Source organism: Leptonychotes weddellii, chromosome 3, assembly GCF_054177405.1.
Source record: "Leptonychotes weddellii isolate Sample4059 chromosome 3, ASM5417740v2, whole genome shotgun sequence".
NCBI lineage: Eukaryota > Metazoa > Chordata > Mammalia > Carnivora > Phocidae > Leptonychotes > Leptonychotes weddellii.
The window spans coordinates 48,882,638-48,909,039 of NC_138371.1; the positions used below are offsets into that span (position 1 = coordinate 48,882,638).

The 26,402-nt window shown below is 37.7% G+C and overlaps 1 protein-coding gene across 9 annotated transcripts in view; it reads left to right on the forward strand.

Annotated features, from left to right (window-relative positions):
• The window catches only part of ZNF385B (zinc finger protein 385B), a 370,262-nt gene that overhangs the window by 290,890 nt on the left and 52,970 nt on the right, over positions 1 to 26,402 (forward strand). For 7 of the 9 annotated variants that reach the window (XM_081814045.1, XM_081814044.1, XM_081814053.1 and 4 more), the window contains 2 exons: positions 1,776 to 1,918; positions 22,900 to 22,938. The exons of 1 other annotated variant lie outside the window; for it this stretch is intronic. In XM_081814045.1, coding sequence (XP_081670171.1) covers positions 1,776 to 1,918; positions 22,900 to 22,938 — 182 coding nt within the window. The remainder of the gene's footprint in view (positions 1 to 1,775; positions 1,919 to 22,899; positions 22,939 to 26,402) is intronic. One more of the 9 variants, XM_081814047.1, reaches the window with a different exon arrangement.

The following is a 26,402-nucleotide window of genomic DNA, read 5'->3' on the forward strand; positions in this document are numbered from 1 at the left end:
ATTCTCATACATGCTACAACATGGATGAACCTTGAAAACTTTATGCCAAGTGAAAGAAGCCTGTCACAAAAGAACTCATATTGTTTGACTTCGTTTATTTATTTATCTTAAGGATTTTATTTATTTATTTGACAGAGAGATAGATAGATAGATAGATGATAGATAGATAGAGAGAGAGCACAAGTAGGCAGAATGGCAGGCAGAAGCAGACTTCCCTCTGAGCAGGTAGCCCAATGTGGGGCTCGATCCCAGGACCCTGGGATCATGACCTGAGCCAAAGGCAGACGCTCAACCAACTGAGCCACCCAAGCATCCCTCTTTGACTTCATTTAAATGAAATGTCCATAATAGGGGCACTTGGGTGACTCAGTCAGTTGAGCGGCCGAGCGGCCGACTCTTGGTTTCAGCTCAGGTCATGATCTCAGGGTGGTAAGATCGAGCCCTGTGTCAGGTTCCATGCTTAGCACAGAGTCTGCTTCAGATTCTCTCTCTCCTTCTCCCTCCCCCTTGTCTCCTCCCCCTTGCTCATGCACATGCACATGCACATGCACATGCTCTCTCTCAAGTAAATAAATAAAATCTTTAAAAACAAATTTTTAAAAAGAAATGTCCATAATAGACAAACCTAGAAACAAAGTAGATTAGTGGTTGCTGGGAGCTGGGGATATTGAGAGGAAATGGGGAAAAATTGCTAATGGGTATGGAATTTCTTTTAGGGATTGTGAAAATGTTCTACATTGACTGTAGTGATGTGCGCAACGCTATGGATATGCTAAAAGCCATGGAATTGTACACATTAAGTGGGAGAATTGTCTGGTATGTGAATTATATCTCAATAATGTTACTATATTTAAAAAAAAAAAAAAAGGCACACCAGAGCCTATCTCCCAGAGGGCCACCTGCACCAACAGCTACTTACCTACAGTAGATGGAGGTTTCAGAAGAAGAATGCTTGTTGTTGGAGAGGAGTGCTTTAAATCTCCCACACATGGGTTAGCCCAGATTCCTAAAGAGATGACAGCTAATGTAATTGTTAAAAAGGGATTAGTCGCTACAATAATACAAGGCTCATTAGAATTCAAGTTGGAGACAAATATTTGAGTTTTTGTCCTAACTTCTCCCTGTCCCCTGGTACCCTGCCCCACCTGGGTAGTAATCTCTCCCTTTAGTAGTAATCACTCCGTTAAGGTTCTCTAACTATCCAATGTCTAGACTACTTATTTCCCTCAGAGTAAGGGCAACTTTCAGTTTGGTTTTTTTTAGAGATAAAATTGTTTGAGTCATAATTTTCTTGGGAGCAGGCAGTGACTGTGAGTCCAAGGTTTTTTCCCCCCTTGTAAAAACCCTATAATTATCTCTGATTTGCATAAAACATGCCTACCAGCCATTCAATAACTCTGAATAGTAAAGAGCATCTGGCTGCAAGAGGCTCCTCCCCTCCTCTCTCCTACATTTTTAGCAAGTCAGAGACAGTGGTTGAACAACAGAATGATCTTATTCTGCCCCACCTGCCAGCAGGATCCGTGTACTATGTACCTCTGCCCGATCTGAGCAGCCCTTGGCCCTTGCCATAGGGAAGTACTCTGCATCACTGTCTTACATCATGAGCAAGAAGACCCTTTTTAACCGTATTTTCTCCTCCTGTGCCGTTTACCTTCAGCATAACTCTCTTGCTCTCAGGTTGCAGCTCAGCAGTCCTGTTTTTGCACGGTAGGTTGGGGAAGGCGATGGATCTGAGCAAGAGATTGAATTCATTTTTGTTTTGTTCTTGGCAGGCAGTACATGCCACACAACTACACTTCCTGCTTTTGTGCGCACCCCTACCCTGATGATGCAGCCTTCACTGGATATCAAACCATTTATGTCTTTTCCAGTGGACAGTAGTTCTGCTGTTGGGCTCTTTCCAAATTTTAACACAGTGAGTAAATGCATTTTTCTTTTATTTGTGTCCTCCCCAATCTCTTTCGTTACAGTTGTGAATAGGCAATACATGTAGCCTGTTCCCGAAGTGTGTAATTTTAGACCTTATACTGGTTACGCTGATCAGCTGTATTATGGAAGATAATCCTTCTCCCATGGGAGTTAGTCCAAACAATAGCCAGCATATTTATTTTACAAATATTTCCCCAAGTGACTTTTTACCTGTGGCTTTGAGCAATTTTGTAGACTTCAATGGCTTGAGAACCCACATGAGTTCTGGGATGCTTGGTTCACATGCTCACAAAAACAATTTAGAGATACCAAGTCACACTGATTTTTCCCTACTACTAGGAAAAAGAAAGCGTATGCTTTGACTACCTGGATACATTTTTATTTGGGACATATTTTATGTCTTATACAAACAGAATTTTTATTGGGAAGTTATTGTGGGTTGTGTGAATGTGACTCTATTATTTAAAAAAAAACTCATTTTAAATCTACGTATTAATTGTGTGATACTTTGCCATTCCCTTTAAAACGTACAATAAATATTAGTGCATCACCTGTAATTACCAGTGTTCTTCATTCAGGTCAGCTGACTGTTTATCTGCATGAAAGACATTTTGTAAGCATGCCAGGTGAAGCATGACACTTTTCAACAATAGAACTCAGCATAAAGTCAGCCCACAGCCAAATGCTAAGCTTGTAGGAAGAGAAAAGGTTAAACAGTTGAGGTGATTGTTTGAATGATTTGTTTAGTCAGTGAATGCAGTTAGCTGGGGCATGATGGTCTACGTGAATGATACAGCATTGTAGAAGCTGCCATCATCCAGCAAAAGAATTGCATTATCAACACCACCATACAGTGAGCATCTGAAGTACTGCCAAGTGTTCCCTTTTGCAAACTTACCTTCTGCATGAAGTGAAACAGAAAGAGGATTTTTCCTCAAGGGATGTCAATAAAATCTGCTGACAGGCCTTCTGTCACAGCTTCGTGTTGCAAGGTAATTAGGGGGTAGGGATCAGCCAGCTTTTTAAGGAGCACTGGCTTTCACTTAGCGAATGAACAGTGGAATGTTTTTGTCTTTTCTGGGTTTTTCAAAGGCAAGTCAAACAGTTAAAAAAAAAAATAGAAAGGCAAAACAGGTGAGCATTGTTTCTAGTGCAGTCAGCAGTACAGTGAGAGAAATCATGCCTGCCCTGATCACATGACTCCATCAGGAGTGACCGCCCAAAACAGCACATCGTGCCATTTCACAGAACTTGAACTCAAGCGTGCCTATTGTATCCTCTACCAAAACATGGGTGATACATTCCAAACATTACTGAATTCAGCTATACTTCTTCAAACCCTTACTAGGTATTTGTATTTTGGTTAATGTGCATTTGGGAGGCAGCATTTGTAGCCACTGTAGGGGTCCAGCCACAGTCAGGAAGCAGCACTGATGATGCGGGGAGGCATGAATGGCTCCTACTGCAGTTCGTTGTTTTTAACACAAATAATACATGGATACTTATTTCAAAGATTCAAATAAAACACTGGCATTCAAGGCAAAATGTGTGAGTCACCATTCCCTGCCCCTGTGTACATGTTGACCCCCTTCGTTAGAGGAAAGCACCCCCATATGCATCCTTCTTTCCCCCTTCTAGAAGTATGTTATGTACATAATAGGAACCTGATCACCATTGTCTTTTTACAACTGCGATTGGATGATCAGCACTATTCTTGAAGTTATTTTTCTTTTTTTTTCCTAAGTTACTTTTTTGGACTATAAAAATGTCTTTATATATCTCTCGGTTTTTAAGAGCTATAAAAAATGGAGTGTCTTCATAATGTTTTTTAGGTAAAAATACAGTTTCATAATGGTTTACTAATGTTGTGTAGGCTGATAGACACACTAACTTGCCTTTTTTGTTTGTTCCATATAGCAACTATATGAAATATTTGAGAAAACCCAAAGAATAATTCTAGTTTAAGTTCCTTTTTTTTTTCTTCTTGGAAGAAAGTAAACTTGTAATTTTCAAATGAAAATACTTTTGGTTAAGGTGAAAAATACAGCAAAGAACTACATGAAATAATCATTTTACTCTCTATATTATATTACATTAGATTATATTATATCCAAGCCATTTGGTGGACAGAGAGCACTTCTGGTAGTATATTAAAAATTAAGTCATTGCAAGTGGGACCTTCTATCATCTGGCAAATAAATGAATTTTTAAGATCATTGGGTTACCTATGATTTTACGCTGTTACAGTTTGGATTACTCTAAACCTTTTCCTATAGACTTTTCTATCCCAGTGTCTAACTCATCTAGTAAATTTCTTAGGGCTATTTCATAAAAGTCACTGTCCACATTTTTCTAGGAAAATATTTTATATCACTAATAATAGTTATACTAGATCATTATAGATTTATGATCTATAGCCCTCAAAGAACTCAAGTCTTAGAACATTTTAGTAAATCGTATAATTACTACTGCCTAGAGGAGGAGAGAGAGTTAGTAAAGAAAGAACAGAGACTTGAATTAGAATCTCGTAACTTCAGGGGCACCTGCTGACTCAGGTGGTTGAGCATGCTACTCTTGATCTCAGGCTTGAAAGTTTGAGCCCCCCTGTTGGGTAGAGATTACTTAAAAATAAAATCTTAAAAAAAAAAAAAATCTCCTAACTTCCAAAGTCATGTTCTGGCTCATCCATGCCTTTGGCTCTTTTGGTCCATGTAACTTTCCACATGATTCAGCGTGAACAAATCTCAGTAAGAAATCTTTCGTGCTCTATTCTGAAAGCATGGTAGGCAATTTTCAGCAGAATCCTTAAGTAGAAAGAGGAAAGAATTTTTTGAATATGTAAAATGAACCTCTACAAACAATATCTTTGAGGCAGAATAGATTTTAAAAAGTTAAAATTTCTTGTTAGCAAATTTTAAAATTATATTCTATTCAATAGTCCACTTATTCTTTGAAAAGCAAGGTGAGTGCCATTATAATCATTTTATTTTTAACCAAGGATAGTATTAGTAAATAGAAGAAATATATCTTAACTCATAGTTACTATCAGAAGACTAGAAACACTGTATTCTGATACCATAGCTAAAAGTTTGGGAATTTTGAAGTTTTGTTTTCTTTAAGTAGATTTTAAAAATACCTATAAAGTAATGGTTTCCTCCTGCTTTTGTAGTGGAGTATGACAATGTTACATGAGAATTATAGCAAGACTGAAATGGGATTCTGTCATATTCCAAAAGAGAACACGTGCCTGTTCTATACTAAATTGTGCACAATAAAGAGATACGCTTCACAGCCTTCATTTAGTAGCTTCTACTCCACAACTGACAAAATCTCTCAGGGATTATATGTGAAGCATAAGCAAATAATTCAAGATACTGTCCAAGCAGAGTTCCGAAGAGACACGCTAGGGAAAATGGAGTTTGGGTCACTGATAATTTATGGTAGGCTCTAGGTCAAGGATGCATGTCTAGTGAAAGGTGAGGTGAACTCTGCCCTTCCACAGTTTTACTTTACCGAGGGGCTGTTTTGAGCCACTTACAGGTAAAAGATCTGCAAATCAAAACATAAGTTTTTAAAGATCTCAACCTTTATATCTAAAGCCTAGTAGGGCTTCTTTGCCTGGCTACCCACTAACCCTCACTCACTTCCCCCCCTGCCGCCTACCTTCAACTCTTTGTCGTTCAGGGCCCAACTTAGATATCACCTCCCGCACGGGAAGTTTTCTGTGACCTGCAAGTCTGAATTAAGTGCTCACCCTCTGTATTTCCAAAGTACCCCCAGATCACCTCCGTCATAGCAGTTGTCACACCATAATCTCGTTACCTGATTACCTGTATTCACTAAATGCCAGATCCCCAAAAACAGGGCCTATAGCTTGTTCGTCTTCCTATGCCTGGGTGTCTGGCCCAGGAGCTCAGTAAAACTTTTCTGAAGGGAAGGAGAAGAGGAAGGAGGCAAGGGCCCCAGTTTTATGCTTTTCAATGTACCTGCTCCTCCACCCAGCAAAGGAAATACCAACATTTCTGAGCCCTTTCTAAGCATAGGCGATAAGCCCAGGTGTTTACTTTGACTTTTATTTTCCTGAGAACTGTCATCTTTTTTTCACTGGAGGGCAATACTTAGTTACAAACTTTTCTGCAGCTCTAGTTCCGGCTTTCTCTGTGTGGATGGTGTGGAAGCTTTGCAAGTATCTACTACATTTCTCGTCCTCGGTCCTACTCTTAAGCGCAGTTAGTTTAAAGGGAAAATTATTCGTTACTGGATTTTATTGCAAACATATGCACTAAAGAGTACTGGGTTTGAGGAAGAGGCTAAACAAAATAAATAAAACAAAAATACTCTAGTGCCCAAGAAACTTAAAAGAAATAGAATAAAAGACTAGAAAAGGCAAGATAACAACCCAAAAAATATAGGCAAAGTGAAAATAGTTACTGAACTTTATAGAGTTTTACTGAACTCTGAATAGTTACTGAACTTTATAGAGCTTTAAAGAAAAGCTAGAAATAATGATTTTTTGTATCCCAGTAGAACTATTTTCACTATTTTATTTTTCACTCTATTTAAATTTGCCAAATGCCTCATGGTCATCCTTTAATTACTGTACATAATGTTTTGGTAGCTACCAAAGTATATGCAATTGTTTCTCTATTAGAATTAGAATTTCTCATTTCCTTTGCTATGGATCCAATCTTTATCTTCATTCAATCCAGTTAATACTTGGTGTTTAATATTTGGTGTTTAACAACAGGGTAATAGTTGGTGCTTAATTAACTGTAAGAAGAGACAGCTTCAGAATTGAAATAAATTGCATACTGAGCAGGATGGATAGCATCAACTTAGTATGATAAAATAAGTCCACAGGGCACCTGGGTGGCTCAGTCAGTTAAGCGTCTGCCTTTGGCTTAGGTCCTGATCTCAGGGTCCTGGGATCGAGTCCCACATCGGGACTTCCTCTGCCTGCCGCTCCCCCTGCTTGTGCTCGCTCTCTGTCAAATGATTAAATAAAATCTTTAAAAAAAATTAAAAAATTAAATAAGTCCATTTAGAAGATATATCCACACACATACTGTTATGGACCAAATGTTTGTATCCTGTTGTCCGTGGTATTTCATTATGGCAGCCCAAACAGACTAAGACATATATCCAACCTATATATTGTATGTGATGATAATAAGCAGGTCAAGTTTCTTTTTACCAGCCACATATTGGGAACATGCGCAGATGTATTTGTGTGACTCTCCAGAGCTATAGATATGAGTCAGAGCCACCTTGAGACCACACTCACCTGTCAATTTCTCTGCCTCGTATTTCAGATGTCTTTCTGGTCCTGCTTTGTTTTTGCAACTGCTCCGAGAAAGTACAGGCACAATAGAGGTCATTGCTGCTTTATCTCAAGAAGCTCAGCAATCTTATTTTTGTGAAAAATAATCTGATTTTTACTATATACCTTGAAATTAATTTTTCCTGACACACGAACAAATATGTGGAACAGAATAAAGATTATTTCTGAGTATAAAATCCCAAATCCCTATATGACTCTGAATCATCCATGACAATCTGTGAAATGATCTGTATGTCTACTATTTTTCATTCCAAACTCTTTGAGATTCTGGGTTATTCATAGTTTGGCAATATCATGAATATTTAAAATGTTTCTTTCTTGTACCAAAAATAATAATATAGTTATAATATATTTATCAAGGAGGTAAAAAATAAAGAAATTCAGAATCAAAATCATATTTACTTTGCTATTAACTCCTACCATGTTTCTCATGAGGTGTTACTGTAAGGAAACCTGGAGTGAGCCAAAACATTTAACTTTTTAATGTCTTTAATACCTTCACTACCAAATAAAGTCTTTATTTAACTTTTGATTTTTTCTTTAATTTAATTTAAATAAAATATTTTACCTCTGCTAATACAACTAATTGTGAATTTTTGCCATTTGAGGCTTCTTTTTTACTCTTGTAATGCTTTGCTGTTATTAAAAAGTTATGTATTCCCTATTTCCTAGGATATTAATATGTCCAACTACTTGAAGTGATACATTTATCCAAATTTTAAAAAAGTAAAATAGAGGGTGCCTGGGTGGCTCAGTTGGTTAAGTGACTGCCTTCGGCTCAGGTCATGATCCTGGAGTCCCTGGATCGAGTCCCGCATCGGGCTCCCTGCTCGTCAGGGAGTCTCCTTCTCCCTCTGACCCTCCCCCCTCTCATGTGCTCTCTCTCATTCTCTCTCTCTCAAATAAATAAATAAAATCTTTAAAAAAAAAAGTAAAATAGAAATAAAATAAAATAAATAAAAATAAAATAGACAATAAAATAAAAAGAGAATAGGGTTGAATTTTTATTTTTTTCATGATATGCTTAAGATACATTGAAGGATCCTATTCTTCTATATGTCCTAAAGAAATATATATTAAAATATGCCAAGCTGAAATTTTCCATGGTTACTGAAATTTGCTTGGAGGGAGGGAGGGTGATGGCCTGTTATTGGACTTTAAAAGGTCAACAGCAACCCCCTAGATCATTAGGAAAAAAATGTTTATAGGAATTCATCTTTGAAATGCAGTACAAAAGTAATGAAGATTTTGTACAAATATTTAAGCATAGATTCCTGCCTGGAAATTTTTACATCCCTATTCAATATGACAGAGAAAAATTATGTAAACATGACCTGGGAGGGAAAAAAAACTACATAGTGACCATCTGTGCTATTGTCTCCTTCTTCTCTTCAAACTACAAACATATCTTTTTAAAATTTAGGTCATGTCCTTTGCCTTATTCAAAAGTCTCAAGATTTACCTATCACAGACTTTGTGTTCAGATCTCCTTTTCTCTACACACTGTTGAAACCCCTTTAGAATTTGTAGATATTATTTATATGGTGTATATGTATGTGTGTATGTATGCATGTCTATTTATATAATATGTGGTCATACGCCTTCTCTCTCCCTAAATAAATTATTTGTGCAGGGCATCTAGGAAAAGGCATTCATTCCCAGTCACTCACTGAATGTCTACACGTGCCAGTCATTGTGCTAAGAAAGGGTTTTAGAGAATAAGACAGAAGCTGCTCTCTGTCTGACATTACTTCCTCCTCTTGTATAATTCACCATAACATCATAGAGTATACTATTCATAGTCAATAGTCAATTCAGTTGATTAAGCTGCCAAGAAACATCAGATTAAGACCTTGATGGGCCCTTATGCAGTAAAGGAACACAAGGTTTCAGAAGCCTGTGAAAAAAGGCATCTGTAGTCCCACCATGCTGTGGTCTCTTGCATGTCTCTTTCATTATCCTAATCTCAACGTCACATGCTCTGGGGCCTCATCTTCAGTGCTAGAGTTTCAAGGATTATGTGTACTTGGAAGGCACATCAGATTTTCTGGCAAGACAGGTCTTCTGTCTTGGCGCTGTCCCAGGTCAGCATTTTTCAAGAGCAGAGTCAACTTGGAAAAAGTGTGTATGTCAGGCCATCTTCTTAAAATAATTTCTCTTATTCTTAACAAAACTCCAGTTAATTCAAAGAAGAAGAAACCAACAACAGCCTTGTTCTTAGCTTTTCTCAGTGACCAAGTCTTCATGTGCCAGTGGTCAAGTAAGGGAGCTTAATAAGTATAAGAAATAGCAAAATATTATTGCGCAGAACATTCCCTCCAGCCCAAAAAGTTATTTCTAAATTGGTTGCTCCATAAACATTAATTGATGGTGGTGTTTTCTCAAAAACTTTTATCAGAAATTTGGGAATCCATCCAATAGCACAGACTGGTTTTTTTTCCCCCTCCCTCTAGATTCTTGTATTCAGAATTAGGTCTCAAATCTCTTTTGGGGAAGGAAAAACATGTTTGGAATATTCCAATCCCTTTACTTTTAGAATTGTCATTGAGGGTGCTAAAGAAGAATTGGAGTGCTATTGAGCAATCTGTGAAGTTTCAACATCTTTGCGGAACCACATAGGAATCTTGGAAAAATACTTTTTTCACAGATTTAGCTGTCAATTTGATTTTTTTACCTTCCTTTTTATGTTCTGATCCTTGAAATAGATTGGGGGAAAATTTAAATTATATGAACAACACCTTATTTTCATGGAAGTCTAGTATCAGAGGGCTTTAGCATATTTTAAAGACATTCTACAATTAATCCTTTTAATACACCCATATATGAAAATAGGTTACATGTGTCATTGTTGCACCCTTTTTGCAAAATGGAAAATTGAGGAATATAATCCAGTCTTCACATTTCTTCCAGTAAACAGCTCTGCCACTGAAAAGGGAAAAAAAGCTAAATATCAGACAAGCAAGAGCTCGTCTCCACCCTAACGTATCTTGAATTTAAATGTGTATATTTCTAACAGGTTATTCAAGTAGGACATTTTTTTTAAAGATTTTATTTATTTATTTGACAGAGAGAGACACAGCGAGAGAGGGAACACAAGCAGGGGGTGTGGGAGAGGGAGAAGCAGGCTTCCCGTGGAGCAGGGAGCCCGATACGGGGCTTGATCCCAGGACCCTGGGATCGTGACCTGAGCCGAAGGCAGACGATTAAAGACTGAGCCACCCAGGCACCCCAGGACATGTTCTTTTAAATACCCAATAAATCCTTGTGGCTCCTAAAGTCAGATTGAAAAACTCCTTTGCAGTATATTCTATTTATGTTTTTAATTTAATTTTATGTTTTTTAAGATTTTTTTAAAGATTTTATTTATTTATTTGACAGAGAGAGGGAACACAAGCAGAGGGAGTGGGAGCAGGGAGCCCAATGCGGGGCTCGATCCTAGGACCCTGGTATCATGACCTGAGCTGAAGGCAGAGGCTTAATTGAGCCACCCACGTGCCCCTAAGATTTTATTTTTAAGTCATCTCTACACCTAACATGGGGTTCAAACCCACAGCCCCAAGATCAAGATTCACACACTCCACGACTGAGCTGGGCACCCCTGTAGTGTATTCTATTTAGAAGATAGATTTATCGGGCGCCTGGGTGGCTCAGTTGGTTAAGCGACTGCCTTCGGCTCAGGTCATGATCCTGGAGTCCCGGGATCGAGTCCTGCATTGGACTCCCTGCTCGGCAGGGAGTCTGCTTCTCCCTCTGACCCTCCCAACCCTCCCCCCTCTCATGTGCTCTCTCTCTCAGTCTCTCTCTCTCAAATAAATAAAATCTTTAAAAAAAAAAAAAGAGGATAGATTTATCTTGTCATTCTCATACTTTGTTCTTTTTGTGAACAGTTTCTAGAGCCAAATAAAGATCTGAGTGTTATAGTAGGAAAGATAGTTGATCTCTTTCACAGGTTTATGATTTACAATAATTATAGGTATACATAAAGCCTCCAATAATCAAAAATATGTGTCTGGGTCTAATTTATTTGTTGTTTTTTTATGTAGACACCAAACATCCATAATATGTAAGTTGATTCATTGTCATAATAATATCAAACCCCCAAAACCTTCATTTCCCAAAAATGAGCTGAAGCTATCAGATGCTGAAATGACTAGTAATAGCCACTATCACATGGTATAGCGTGTCAGCGGTGGCATTCACTGAGTCACTCATTCATTTGTCTGTCATATCCCACCTCCTCCCCAAAGCCACTTGGAACATTCTCTCTGATCCCAGAGAAGTAACTCTGCTTGCCTTGTTCCTCAGTAAGCCTCTAACAGTCCTGCCTGGCCTTGACTCTGCTTCATGCCCCCGGTAGAAGCAGGAGTCACAGTGGAGGAGGGAAGAGGGCAGAGTGATCCAACTTCATTGCATAGGGAAAGAGCACTGGGCTGGCAGCCACAGCCCCTGTATCTGGATTCGTTTTCTTTGACCTTGAGAAAGTCATTTAGTTACACTTTTCCTCATTTTACAACTAGAGTTGATAATACGTTCCTAATCTTCATCACTACATCATGAAAACTTGGGTTTATTATGTTTATGGAAGATTGAGGATATGACTGAATATTTAGAAAACTTCTGAAATTTAGTGAGAGTCTGAAAAAAATCATAACTATATAACATGTCACCGTATTATTTCTTTAAAGATTTTATTTTGAAGGACTCTCTACACTCAATGTGGGACTAGAACTCACAACCCCGAGATTAAGAGTTGCATGCTCTGTGGACTGAGCCAACCAGGCACGCCAGCATATCATCATGGTGTTATTTTGAACAATTTAAAATTCCCACGAATATCAAATGAGGTCATGTTTATGAAAGGACTCTTAAAATAGCAAAGCTCTATTCTTATAAATAAAATTAATATTCTTATTAGTATGTCTATTCCCTTCATCTCATCCTCCTAACCAATTACCGTAAATAAACCAAGTTATAGTTATCACTGGAGCTGGTTTTGTGCATTAGAGCAATCCTAATTAAGGTGGATGCTAAGACCTGGTTCTTGAGTTTAAGACATTTATACTCAGTTTAAAGTAGTTACTCAGTTTAAAGTAGTAGCTACTAAGCAGGTACTCAATTAAGTTAGCTGAATGAGCTGAATGAGATAGTAGTAGGGCATACATAAAGATCATACATAAAGATCAGAATCACCTGACTATCTAAAAGCAATGAAGAGAGCCTACAACTGAATTTGGAGCAGGGCTGGGAAGAGGGCATAGAATGGAGGTGGGGAATAACCACACTGGTTTGGCTGAATTCCATTTTGCCTGTTTACCTTCAATAATATTTAGGTTTTAAAGGCTATGGATAAAGATATTTTGAACCTGAGAGCTGTGCACTTATGGCACATTGTCATTGACTCCTAAGATGTAACAATGTTTTCTGTTATACTTTTTTAAAATACAGCTGACTTCTAGGCGCCTGGTGGCTCAGTTGGTTAAGTGTCTGCCTTCAGCTCAGGTCATGATTCCAGGAGCCTGGGATGGAGCCCTCCATCAGGCTCCCTGCTCAGTGGAGGGTCTGCTTCTCCCTTTCTCTCACCCCCCTGCCTCTCCCCCTGCTTGTGTTCATCATCTGTCTCTCAAATAAATCAATAAAATCTTTTTAAAATAAAATAAAATACAGTTGACTTCCAAACGTAGAACCTTTATTCTCACATTATTCATTCAACTAGCAGTAGTTAACATAACGATTTTAAAAAGATTTTAAACCCATTCATAGAAGCCAACATACTAAATTATCCTTCATGTATTGATAATGGAGAATTATTCTAAAAATTCTTTGGACTTTTGACTGTTAGAGATCTCCATGTACCCTGCCTCCCCCTTTTTTCCTGAATTTCAATTGCCAATCATATAAGAAGGACCCACTTCACCTGTGTTCTGAGCAGGGGCATCTAACTATAGGTTTGATGGTTACTCAAAAAAAGATGAGTAGTTTTATATTTTATCCCAAAATATTAAGTAGATATTAACAGTACGCACATTTGTATGAAAACTATTTTTTCTCAGAGAAAACAAATTATCAGACCAAATAAAATCTTTAAAATTATATAAGCCTAGATAATCATAGCTACATAGCTATTAGGAACAGCAGAGAAATCTATCCATCTTTAAACTTCTATGAGGAGAAAAAAAGGTTTAAAACAGATATATTCTCAATCAATTCCTTCATAAAAGAACTCTCTGGAAAAACAGCCTGTAGCACATAGCTCATCACTCCTTGTGCAATCAGACATACCATTGTCTTCAGAGGGAGAGCTGCAGCCTCACAGGCCTGGCCCCTTTAATGGACGAGTAGCTTCTGTAGAAGCACTGTGACATCCAGAGGTGGAGTTCTTTGAAGCTCCAGTTCTGGGGAACCATCATTTTGTTACAGAGCAAGAATTATATCAGAATTTCCTGGGAATCGGTCATCACAGGAAATTATCAGCAATTCATGGACTTTCCTTTTTGCGTTTGCTTCGGCCTCGAGGGTAATCACAAAAGATTATAGTCTCCATTTCAGCTTTCATATCACTGAAATATTCTTCTCTGCCGAGAGCATGGTTGATTTCCAGAGGCCAGCTTTTAACCCCAGCTTCGGGAGGCCAGTTGCCCTGCAGTGGTTAGAGAACTGCCAACAATTGTTTCTGTGATATTGTTTGTTGTGAGGCAGAAATTAAGTGACTCCTGGCTAATTATACAAAATCTTTTAAATAAAGTGACATATGAACTTCTTGTGTTGTTAGATAGAGGTATTTGTCCAATTTTAGTACAAGTGTTAAAGGTTGGGGGAGGCAGAAAGTGTGAATAAAAATTTCAAATGAGTGTTACGAAGACTTTGAAGGTGCCAAGCATCCCGATAGGCTGAATTTCAGAATGGAAAACAGAAACATTTAGAAACATTTCTGAAAATCTTCATAAGGAGTAGATAGATTATAAATACAAATGGTTTTTGCTTCCTAGCATTCAAACTTTTCATGAATGTTCCCGAGGGATTCTCTATTTCCTGACAACTGGCTAGGTGGTGCATGGAGGGTTTTCTCCATTGCTTGACGAGGGAATCTTGATGAGATATCCATGGCCAAAATATGAGCAAGCTAGACACATTTTTAATGTGATGATTTCATTTGCTCTATTCATTTTTCTCTTTTATATGTTGCTTTATTCAGAATATATAGAGGCAGAAAAGGCTGTGTGTATATTTGAAACAAATTTGGTGGATAAAATAGTTTCACCTGCCAGTGACTACATTTCCTTACAAATTCAGAAGAAAAGAAAGACAGTTCAGTTCAGACTACTTTTAGTTTGAACTGTAGCCTCCTTGCAATCACCTAAAAATAATTATAAATCAAATGTATCAATGTTAAATGTCAGGCTGTACCATTAACAGAGCTTTGTTCAATAAAGCAGTTATCACTGCAGAGAACAGAGTAAGGCATAATACGGAAGCTCTTTATTTTACTTTACAAGTAAGTATGGTATATTTTGTATAATATAAATGCAGGGTTGAACCAAAAATCTTTTTTTTGCTGAGGAGAGTTAATATGAATACACATATACATCCATACAAAAAAGCAATAGTGAGATAAATATATGACGTAAAAAGTTTTGTGTCACTTGTCCAACAAAATTATTCGGGGACTACTTTCCTAATAAAAGCCCTAAAATGTTAAGTGTGACAAAGTAAGCTTGTAAGAAGGACAAAGAGAATCAACATTGATGTAGTCATGACACCCTTGGATGGGCATCACAGAGCACGGACAGAGGGGTGCCTGCCTGGCTCAATGGGAAAAACGTGCAACTCTTGATCTCGGGGTTGTGGGTTTGAGCCCCATGTTGGGTGTAAAGATGACTTAAATAAATTAATTTTAAAAGGACAAACAAGGAAACAGGGACAGATAAAATACAGGATGCCCAGTTAAAGTTAAATTTCAGATAAACAACAAATTGTTTTTAGTATAAGAATATCCTTTACAACGTTTGGCACATATATTTACTTAAAAAAAATGATCTGTTGTTTATCTGAAATTCAACTTTAACAGGGCATCTTGTATTTTTATTTGCAAATCTGGCTACTGTAGCAAGACATCTGGGTTCTGGGCTTAGCTGAAGAGGTTCAAGCAAGTCTCTAAAATTCTCCAAATCTTTTCTCATTTTCAGGTGAGGAAGTTGGACTAAAATCAGGCTGGTGGGTGTGGGGCCTGGCCTACCAGTTATAACCAGCACCGTTTTCGGTATTTATTATATTAAACTTCCAGATAGGGTTCCTTTTTTGGGTGACGGGGGAGGTGGTTCTGGAGCTCAAACTGAAACAAATTTAAAAACCAGTTTGAAAACGCAGATGATCTCTGACATTTTACCACTGTGTAATGAGAGTATGGCATGGAGAGAAAGAACCCGAGATGCTCAGGATTGGAACACTGCAGATTTGTTACCTTGCCTTGAGCCTTGTCAGTCCTCAACTGTCAGCTTTCTTCTTAACACAAGGGTAAGAAACGTGTTGTCCTGCATCTGGGGAAAAAACATTTCATTTCCACTTTGCTTTGCAGAATAAAGAATACATCCAAAGAGGCCCGGGTTTCCGCATTTGCACTTCTTCCTGCCTGGTGGGGTTTTCTTTTCATCTTAGACTTTTTAAATTTGTGTCACGGACCTGTTTTGCCTCACCATCAGGATATATCTGATTAGTTACCGAACAGCCTTTCAAACTTAGCTTTGATAGAATGGTTTTGAGAGGATGTCAGTTAATGCATTTGGCTGTTTGGGAGGTGTATTGATTTTTAAATCAAGAAAGCTCATTGCTTCCCTAGTCTCTTAGAAAGCCTTTGTAACTCTTTTTTTTTAGCCTGCCTACCAGAACACAGGCAAACATAGTCTTTCTTACTTGTATTTGGAGGCTTTGCACCAATAAAGGTATATCCATAAGTATGAGCAAGTAGTTTTTGGTTACTGGTATGGCATTTTTTTTTCCCTCCTAAAGTATGAAGAATTCTATTTTTTATTTTATTTTTTTTTAAAGATTTTATTTATTTATCTGACAGAGAGATAGCGAGAGCAGGAACATAAGCAGGGCGAGTGGGAGAGGGAGAGGGAGAAGCAGGCTTCCCGCTGAGCAGGAAGCCTCATGCGGGGCTCAACCCCAGGGTCCTGGGATCATGACCTGAGCCGAAGGCAGACACCCAAGGACTGAGCCACCCAGGTGCCCTGAAGAATTCTATTTTTTAAAAAGATATTTCTCAGACTTACTTTTGGCACTGAATTTTATGTTATTGAAATTTAATCTTGAAGACAAAGTTTTGGGGGCTGTTTTCAAGTCACCATTTTAAAAACAAAAGGAAAGGTCAAGAGCAAAGTGCCTATTTTCTATCTCAGATAGTAGCCAGTGTTCCAAACTGCAGGATGGATGTCTCCTTCCAATGTATTATAGAATAATCACTTCTCATGATCTATCCTCAAATGAATCTCTATCTTGAGTATTTTGCACATCTATTGAAAAACTATTCTTCAGTCCATATTCCTGAAATAATTTTTCTTTTTTTATTTCACCCCGAGAAGACACCATACTAAATAACACAGGAAACAGCTGATCTGTTTAGTTTAGATTCTCTTGGTGAATCCAGTTCCTGTTCCCATCACTCTGAAGCATGTACTCTAGCTTTGTTAGTGGGACTTTTTTTGAGGGGGGTGCAGGGGGTGACATAGTTCTTTGTCAACTATGCATAACTTAGGCTGTTTTTGAAATATGAATATACCCTATTGAGATATATAAATACTTTGAAGGTAGTAACTTTTCCAGAAAGAAAAATGTATTAATAGGATTTATCATTTTATTTCTTCTTTGCTCTTAAAATTCACAGTAGAGTTAAATTCTTATTAATTTCCTAGAAGACTCCACAGTTTTCCTTTTTCTTAAAAATTTTCTAAGTTTTTTGCATTCTCTCATAAGGACATCTAACAATTTCATAAGAATTTTTTTGTTACCTTATCTTTGACAGATGTTATAGATCTTTCATATCTGTATGCATCCATCGGCCAAAAAATTATATTATAGTCATAAGAACATCAAATCTTGAAGATAAAACAAAAAGCTTTCAAGAACTTTCTTCACATCCTGATGGAAAAACACCTCTCTCTCTCTCTCAGTGGTTTCCAGTCACATCTAAACATTTGCTTGTTTAAGAATGGAAACAAACAAAGAAAAGCATTGGGTTTTCTTAGGAGATAGAACTCAGCTCATTACCTTAATGCTTTTTCCCTATGTTGAAAGCAGCAGTTGGAATTAGAGTGGAGAGTGGTCTGGGCTTCCTTAATACATCGCATTAACCGATTAGACATTTCAAAATGCATTGCTTAAGCTGAATATGGATAATATGCAATTGAAATGTTTAGCTTACTCATCTATTGTTTGAATCAGAACATCAACACCCCAAACTGTTTGGTGTGTGTGTGTCCTTGCAATAAGGTCTGAGTGAACCTTGGGTTAAGTCTCATACCCATTGCAGACACAAATTGAAAGTCTTATTTGTTAAACTGAACTTTTTGAAATGCTCTTTGATGCGGCTTCTTAAATTAGCCAGTGGCATAACTACGGCGTGGCTGAATGACTCTTAATCCCTGGCAGCATGGAGAATCACCCGGCATGTGGGGCCGCCAGGAAAATGGAACATTTTACATTTGTGCTGACCATATTTCTTACATACAAGGATCTACTGTCAGAATGAGACGTGCGGCTTCAGTAAGGTACACAGGTGGCATCTCCCATTAACAAAATAACCGCTGTCTAACAAAGACCTTAAAGTTTCTTCCTTTTACTCAGAATAGATTTTTTTTAATAGTTTGTTTACTCTTTTTTTTTTTTAAAGATTTTATTTATTTATATGACAGAGAGAGACAGCGAGAACAGGAACACAAGCAGGGGGAGTGGGAGAGGGAGAAGCAGGCTTCCCGCCGAGCAGGGAGCCCGATGCGGGGCTTGATCCCAGGACCCTGGGACCATGACCTGAGCTGAAGGCAGATGCTTAACGACTGAGCCACCCAGGCGCCCTTACTCAGAATAGTTTTAAAATTATCTGTCAAAAGTGTTCAACTGGTTTTCCACTAAAGAGAGGGAAGTGGTGAAACCACCCATTCATTTGCTTTTTGCTTTTTTGCTTTTACCTTTTGGTAACTCTCAAATTCTAAAAGTGTTAAAAGTGAAAAACATTATTTTCTTGTAGTATCTTCATAACTGTTAGATCATGGACCAAATCTGTACTTATTTAAAAAATAGGAGCAGTAACTCATACTCATTTCGCTGTTCACTAAGTACCAGGCCAACCACACTGCACAGAAACCCACTAGGATGGTTTCCAGGTGCGAGGCATCTAGCACTTAGCGCTCATCTTCAGAGAACTTCCAAAATGCAGATCACTTTCTCCCTGGGGTTGTGACGATCATAGTGGTTCTGACATCCACTTGTTACCTTGGTGCTTAGTAGTTGAAGAACATCCTCTGTAGAAATCTCACAGGCCACTTTGAAAGCTGAGGAACACGCCCCTTACTTTCACCAGAAGTACAATTCAGAATTCGGTATCAACTTTCCTAAATCATGGAATAGTGTCATTATTTTTACATATTGGGTATGGTTTTACATGTAAAAGTATCTGAATCACAGTTGTGTCAAGACAACCAAAATGTTTTTAGGAATTACCTGTGGTAAAATGTTGTGTTTTTTTTCCCATTCTCCTATCTGATTTTTTTTTAAAGTACTTAAACACTCTGAAAATACCTTATTTATTACTTTAGATGTATAGGTCTCTTCAACTACAATGTTGTATTTTTTTTTGAAGGCTTGTTCTTCATTGTATGTCCAGTCCCCAAAACAATGAATGATAGCCACTTAGTAAACTTTTGTTAAATCAATGAATTTTCAAGAAAATACAGTGTTTGTGCAAATTGAAAATCGTGCATTTATGAAAGTGTGATGTGTTGGAAAAGGAGCAAAAATTTCCTAGTCCTGAACTGTCTAAGTTGATAGGAAACACTTAACCTCTAAAAATGTTGCATCCTTTACCATCAGAGTGATCTAGAAAGGGGATGAAATTTTATGGCAGAAACACACATCTCTTAGCATTCTATGTTTCTCTTTATTCTTCCAAAAATAAAACCAAGATGGAATTTCTCCAAAAACCACTGGAAAATGCAGTTCAGTTTTTCTTTCCAAACAGATCTTCAAAATAGAACACCGGGTGTTTTTCCTTACTTAGTCATCCTTTTTGTCAATGGAATATACAATCTTGTTTGTTGAATCTCAGAACTTTTCAAAGAGGGTCTGACAATATGGAATTTGAGTGAAAGATACCTAGCCTTCTAAATTTATTTAAACAAAGGCAGTGGATGAAAGGCTAATCTGTGCTCTACTCTGATTGGCTGCTTCAAATCTCAGGGATGATTCCACTCATATTTTCTATAGAGACTACTGACCACCACTAGGAAGACTCTGGAAAGCGATTCTGGGATCCCATTCCATTTCTGCAGCAATCGCATGCTGCTAATTGTTAACCAGCCTCAAAATACTTAACAGCCTACCATATTTTGGTAAAATAGTAGTAGTAATAGTGATAGCCTTATTGGGTCAGAGATAAAGATATAATGTGGCCCTATTGCCTATTATTTTCTTAAGCGTGTGTTGTTTTACTTTAGCCTTTATACCAGTTCTGAATGACTGATTAACCTCCCGGTGGAGGAAAGGTATCCCATTGCCGTTGGCACAGCTGATTTGATTAGCGAGGCACCGCCCATGTGTGGTTCTAGCAAAGAGCTGGAGATCCGTGGGGGAAGCACCTTTCCAGACATATGGCTCCCGGCTGAGTCAACAGTCTGTGGAGAGAGCTGCATGCCATTTGTCTTCCTTTCAGTGACAATGACGGCATCCATGTGGACCCCTGTCAGGGTGCTCTGGGTAGGAGAAGCCGCGTCAGCCTGGCAAGTCTGTGCTTGTCCACATTCCAGATGCAAAAATGCAGGGGTCTCAGTAGCGTGCGACTCCAGGGTAATGTTCCCTGCAGTTTACTTTTACTGAGCCTTCTGATTTGAAATCCAAAACTGTTACAAAGCTGTGTGGTTGAGGTGCTGTTGCCAACAATATGTAGTTGTTTCTGTCTCTGGATCTTTGTGAAAAGAAATGGGTCTTTGTGAAAGCTGTGTCTGTTTTGTTTCTGTTTAAGTTTTTGAGGATTTGAAAAAAGTAAAACAATAATATTAAGGCATGTGGTCAGAGCATTTAAATATAAAAGGCAAAACCTTTTTTTGAAGTAACTCAAAAAGATATTACTCTTCAATGATGTAGCTATCACTTTTAAATGTGTCACTTTGTGAATGTTTGAAGTTTTAATGAGACCCTGTCGTCACATTCTTTTCCATAAATCCGATATTAAAAAAGGAAGGGATGAAAAATAATCATTCTTCTTGTACTACTGTAATTTGGTAATATTACACTTTAAAAAGCGATGCTTTGCCAAGCTTCCAGATAGCCCTGAGTCACAAGGGTTTGGTCGTCGAGGTCCTCTTTGCAGTAAATCAAGGGCAGCTGTAAATGATGACCGTCCCCGGTTGTGTGTGATCTCTAAGTAGTCCCTCTCTTAAGCGCCATATTCTGTGCACAAGCCCAAACGTTACAACGGAGAAAGGGGACAGGACAGCCCCAATTTTTATTTCTGGCTCTCCTGAAGTTGCCGAGAAGAAATGGGCTTATTCTAAGAGTGACAGACATGGATCAGAAAGAGAAAAACCCAGACACACCTCTCCAGGAAGCTTACTTAAGCGTCAAATGGGCCTTATGTGTAGTTGGACTAGGCAGCTGCCCTCCAGGCTGCAGAGGTGCTAGGAACCCCCATCCTTTCTTCAGATCTCACCCCTGTCAGCAGCGCCACGTGCACTACCCGTCAGCCCTGCTCAGTGGTCCGTTTGCAGGGAACAGGGTGGGGAGAGACTCCTACCTGAGTTTGAATCCTGGCTTCAGACCTTTGGACTCAGGGGTGACAAGCTATTAAACCTCTCAAAGCCTTGGAGCCCTCATTTGTAAAGGAGGATAATAATCGTATCTGCCTCGGGTGACGGTAGAGACTACACAAAATAATCCCTTAGTATAATTCCTGGCGCACAGTAAGAGCTCTGTAAATCTAAGCTGCTCATATTATGATGTTTATTATTGTTATTCCACAGCTAAAAAAGGAATTGAAAGACCAATACCTTCCCACCCCCTGGGGAGGCTAACACATTGACGTCACTGGTAAAGGGAGGGTCCTGGGTGCTTAACATGTGAGAAAATCAGAAACGGAGAAAAAGCCGAAAGTAGAGGTGGGGCAAAAGAGACAGACCTTTAGGTGCTTTCTCGGGCCTCATTATTTTGCTTAAAGGTCACTTCTTTTCCCAGCCTCAGTTAAATACAGTTTATATTGTCTGTTTTTCATTTAACTTTTACAATTATAAATATGTCCTTATGTTGGACTCATCCCACACCATCTAGTCTGGAACAATATCTGACATATTAGGCCTCCAGAAATGTTTGTGGGATGGACTGACTTTTAAACTTTAAAAGTCAAAAACCTGGTTTCTACTTCTGTTTAATAGAAAAGCTAGTATTGCCCGTTTATTGTATCACAAGTGCTTACCAAATGCCTTTCAGTACATCAGTTAAGACAGATGGCTGAGTTTAAGATGACATTTCTCTGTCTTTAAGAATAGTGCAGATCCCTAGCCATTTAACCACAGAGAAGAAAACCTTGTATTATCATTCTGGAGCAGTCTCATTTTGTTTTTTAATTGGGTGGTACTCCATTTACTCCAATACCCAGTCACACTGGATGGCCAGTGAAATCAATTTAAGGCTCTCACAAGGATATAAATCAAATTTCAGGCCTCTTGAAAATTATTGAGATAGTAGGAAGTTTGTATTTCTAAGTTCTTTGCCTTGAACCTAAATATCATCTAGTCTGAAGCCTTTTGATCCTGGAGCTCCTACATCGGTTTCCCTCCTCGCTCATAGCATCACTCATTTAGTGAGGTGCCGCGGTGTTGCTTTTGCCCTGTGGCTGAGTTTTCTTTGCAGCTGCATATTTTTATATGATTGCTTACACTGTGAAGATGTAAATTACTTTCGGGTATGCTCAATAACACTTTTTAAAAATTCACACAGATTTGTGGTTCCATAATCTCGGTGAATACACCAAGGATACCTGTTTGTTCTGATTCTGATATTGAAAATATAATAGATGGTGTGATAAGGCCAACTTCATTAATTCATTTATAAGTACCATAATACAATAGTTAATTTGTCCATACATAGCCTCCAATTATCTCCTCAATTCCTGGTAATAGCCACAAGCCCATCTTTCATTTTTATTACCTCCCAGTTAATTGCACTAATAGGTTTTGCTTTTCATTTCTACATGATTTTCATTAGAAAAAGTGGCAAGTGTTAACTCTTGCTGCTTTTTAGTCAGTAAGCATTGCAGGCTTTTTAATCAGAGATGAACAAGGAAAATGAATTTTTAAAACTTTCATGTAAATGTGCTTGCTAGCCCCAAGATTCCAGATGACTACTTCTAACTTTTACTTTTTTAGAAAAGAAGAGGCTTATTTGGGACCAATAAATTCTGCCAGGTAAGGAATATTGGTAGCTAGAACTATGTGGGGTTTTCTTTTTTTCCTTAAAAAGAAAACAACAACAACAACAACAAAAACACTTCTGTAGCATTATTTACCAATGAATCACAATTTTCTCAATCCATAGATAGCTTTCTTGTGTAATCTGAATGAACATGAGCTAATTTAATATGAGTATTTACAAGGTACTTGTTCATTTAAAAGTGATACAAACATTTTAATAGAGAGGTTTGAAAACACTTGTTCATTTTTAATAATCAAATGTCTATGAGACAGCCAGTTGACTCTTTAAAAGAAAACTCTTACTGTCATTAATTGCAATATCTCCAGTGATTTTCCTGAGTATTCTCCATATGAGATTATTATGATATGTATATGTAGTCTTGACTGTACTAAATTGAATCACTTGCAAAGATCACATTGTAGGATTTATGAGAATGTTTTTTTTCACCCTGAATGTTTTATTCACCCTAAAAACTGGTGATTGAATAAAAGAATTACTGTTGACTTAGTTCTACATATCTCATTATAATTACAGAGGACAGACATGCATTAGTAGAAGAAAAAAAAGTTAATATAAATTAACATCATAATTATTATTTTCATCTAACTTGTAGAGTATTGTAGGACTGCTAAGAAAAGTGTTCAGGATTTTATCACTTAACACTTTATTTTTTTAAGATTTTATCTATTTATTTGAGAGAGGGAGACGGAGATAGCTAGAGAGAGAGAGGGTGAGAGAAGGGAGAGAGTGCAGGAGCGGGGAGGAGAGGGAGAAGCAGGCTCCCCCCTGAGCAGGGAGCCAAAAGCAGGGCTCCATCCCAGGACCCTGGAATCATGACCTGAGCTGAAGGCAGACGCTTAACTGCTTAACCGACTGAGCCACCCAGGCGTCCCTCACTTAATACTTTGAAAAGGGAGAGGGAGAGATCTGAAAACCTTCTCTATATTCGTCCATGTCTGGATCCCACTGAAATGACTCAGGTACCTGTAGTTACTGTGTCAGATGGCAAACACTGCAAATATCAGCTAGATGGTATCTGTTTCAAGGTATCAGCTGAATTGGCAAGTGGAACAATCTTTTTTAGACAATTTAAAGTTTTCTTTCAACTAAATCGGGTTCTCCAAAATGATATTTTAATAAGAAATGTAATTATAGAATACTGTGGTAAACAGCAGAGAAAGACAAAAGAGATTTAGATGGGGGGTGGGGGAGTGGCTCTTTTCCTGAAATAGCTGTAAAGAAAAAAAAAAAAGAATCAAATGGAAAATAGAAAAAATCTATTCCAAGTGAGAAACATAGGGGATAAAATTTTTACATGATTAGGAGTAAGTTGTTCAAAGGATAAAAGGCAGCAAGAGTTAATATCAGGTGACAAGGAATGGGGTAAAAGCGCTGTGTTTATTTAGTTGATTTTATAAGGATGAATAGGATTGTGTATATAAAGTAGAGAAGCCAATTCTGGTAAGAGTTTCTTGAAAGAATCTCCTCAGTTTACTTTTCGGAGAGAAGATGGCTGGGAACGTGCCTGTCTTTGTATCTGGAGTGCTCATCCACAATTCACCTTTGAGGACAGATTGCTCCGAGCCTTGGGAACACTAGGGGATATTTTCAGGCTGATGTGGTGCAAATGTGAGATTTAAGTAGAAAAAAGCTGTATTTGGAGTTATTTAAGAAATTACATAGTCAGCTAACAATTTTAAAAACCTAAGAGGAATGTTTATATTCTAGGTCATGTTGGAGCTGTCAGCAGATGTCTTGGAACTAGATTGCAACTAGATTATTTTAGATGTGCTTTTTGCCTATGTTCCTATATTGTGGTATGGGAATAAGAAGAATATATGCACTTGTTTTAGATAATGAAAGTTTTAATTTTTAATGTTAATTTTCAATCTTTTTAAAATGAGTAATAGGAAAGAAGACATTAAACCTATGATTTCATGAATATTATTGCTCTGTTTTTAAAGTCAATTTTAGTTTGATTTAAAGAAAAAATAAGTAAATAATAATAACATAATATATGGCTATGGCAAAAATAATGAAAGCAGCATGCAGAAAACTGGTGTTTGGGAAATATTCAGATAGTTTTATCCCATGTAGTTGACACATAACCAGTTAAGTATTTTTCAGAGCCTGAGAACAGAAAATATCTCAATAAAATGCTCTCACTTTTTAACTTTAAAAAACAATGAACTTTTTTTCATCCTGCCAATATAGTTAGCCTATTTTATTTTTTATTTTTTTTTAAAGATTTTATTTATTTATTTGCGAGAGAGAATGAGAGACAGAGAGCACGAGAGGGAGGAGGGTCAGAGGGAGAAGCAGACTCCCTGCCGAGCAGGGAGCCCGATGCGGGACTCAATCCCGGGACTCTAGGATCATGACCTGAGCCGAAGGCAGTCGCTTAACCGACTGAGCCACCCAGGCGCCCTAGCCTATTTTATTTTTAAGCCCATTCAAACTGCTTTGCCATCTCTAGTAACAATCAGAAAGTATAGTTTCAAGTTTTGCAAAGGGATGAATGAGACTTAAATGTATCCATTTGTGAGTAAACTAAAAAAGTGAACTAAAGTTTTATTTTCTGAACTTTTGAGATTTTCTTTGCCCATAGAGGGTTTTTTAAATTCTCATTAAGTACACTTAATATATGAATTATGACCTTGAACCAAAGAAATCCCCAGATTTTCCAGTAAGGATATTTTTACATTTAGTAGTTAAAACAATACCTCTTAACAATTTTTTTCTCTTTTATGTTTTAAATTATCACATATAAAATCGACTTTTTGGGAGTATATATAGTTCTAAAAATTTTAACATGTGTAAATTTGTGTAACCACCACTACCGTCAGGATACAGTTCTGTCACTCCAGAACATTCCCCTCTTCAAATTTTTGTCCTGTGTACTGTGAATACTTTGTCCAGTCATCTCTCTTAAACTCATAGCAAAAAAATAGGCTATACTACTATTCAGTAATTCTGTAATCCACACTCTTTTCTAATATACTTAAATTCTTCTAATTGCTAATTTTATACTTTGTTGATTTATACTCCTGATCAGGGATAGTATTCATTTGTCCTCTCTACCAAGTATCATCAACTAATCCAATCCTAAACTCTAACCTCAGGAGATTTCCTGATGGTTTCAGTGGATCTGTCCTTGTTCATGTTACATGTGTTTATAAGTAATGCTTTGTTCATCATTCACATTGTTTTTTGAACTGCCAGTTGTCTGATGTTAATGCTGGAGATTATCTGGAGTATGAAAGAGAATCACTGCTCTGTCTCTCTTATTATAGGCTCTGCAGATAGTGTTCGTTCTTATCCAAGTGTTTTCATGGCGTTATGCCATAGTTTTTCTATGGTTGAGTACTTTCATCACCATATATTTTTCCGAATATGTATGGAACATGCAAACCAAAGGAAGGAAAGTCATAAGTTATAAGTTAAAACTTTACTTTTT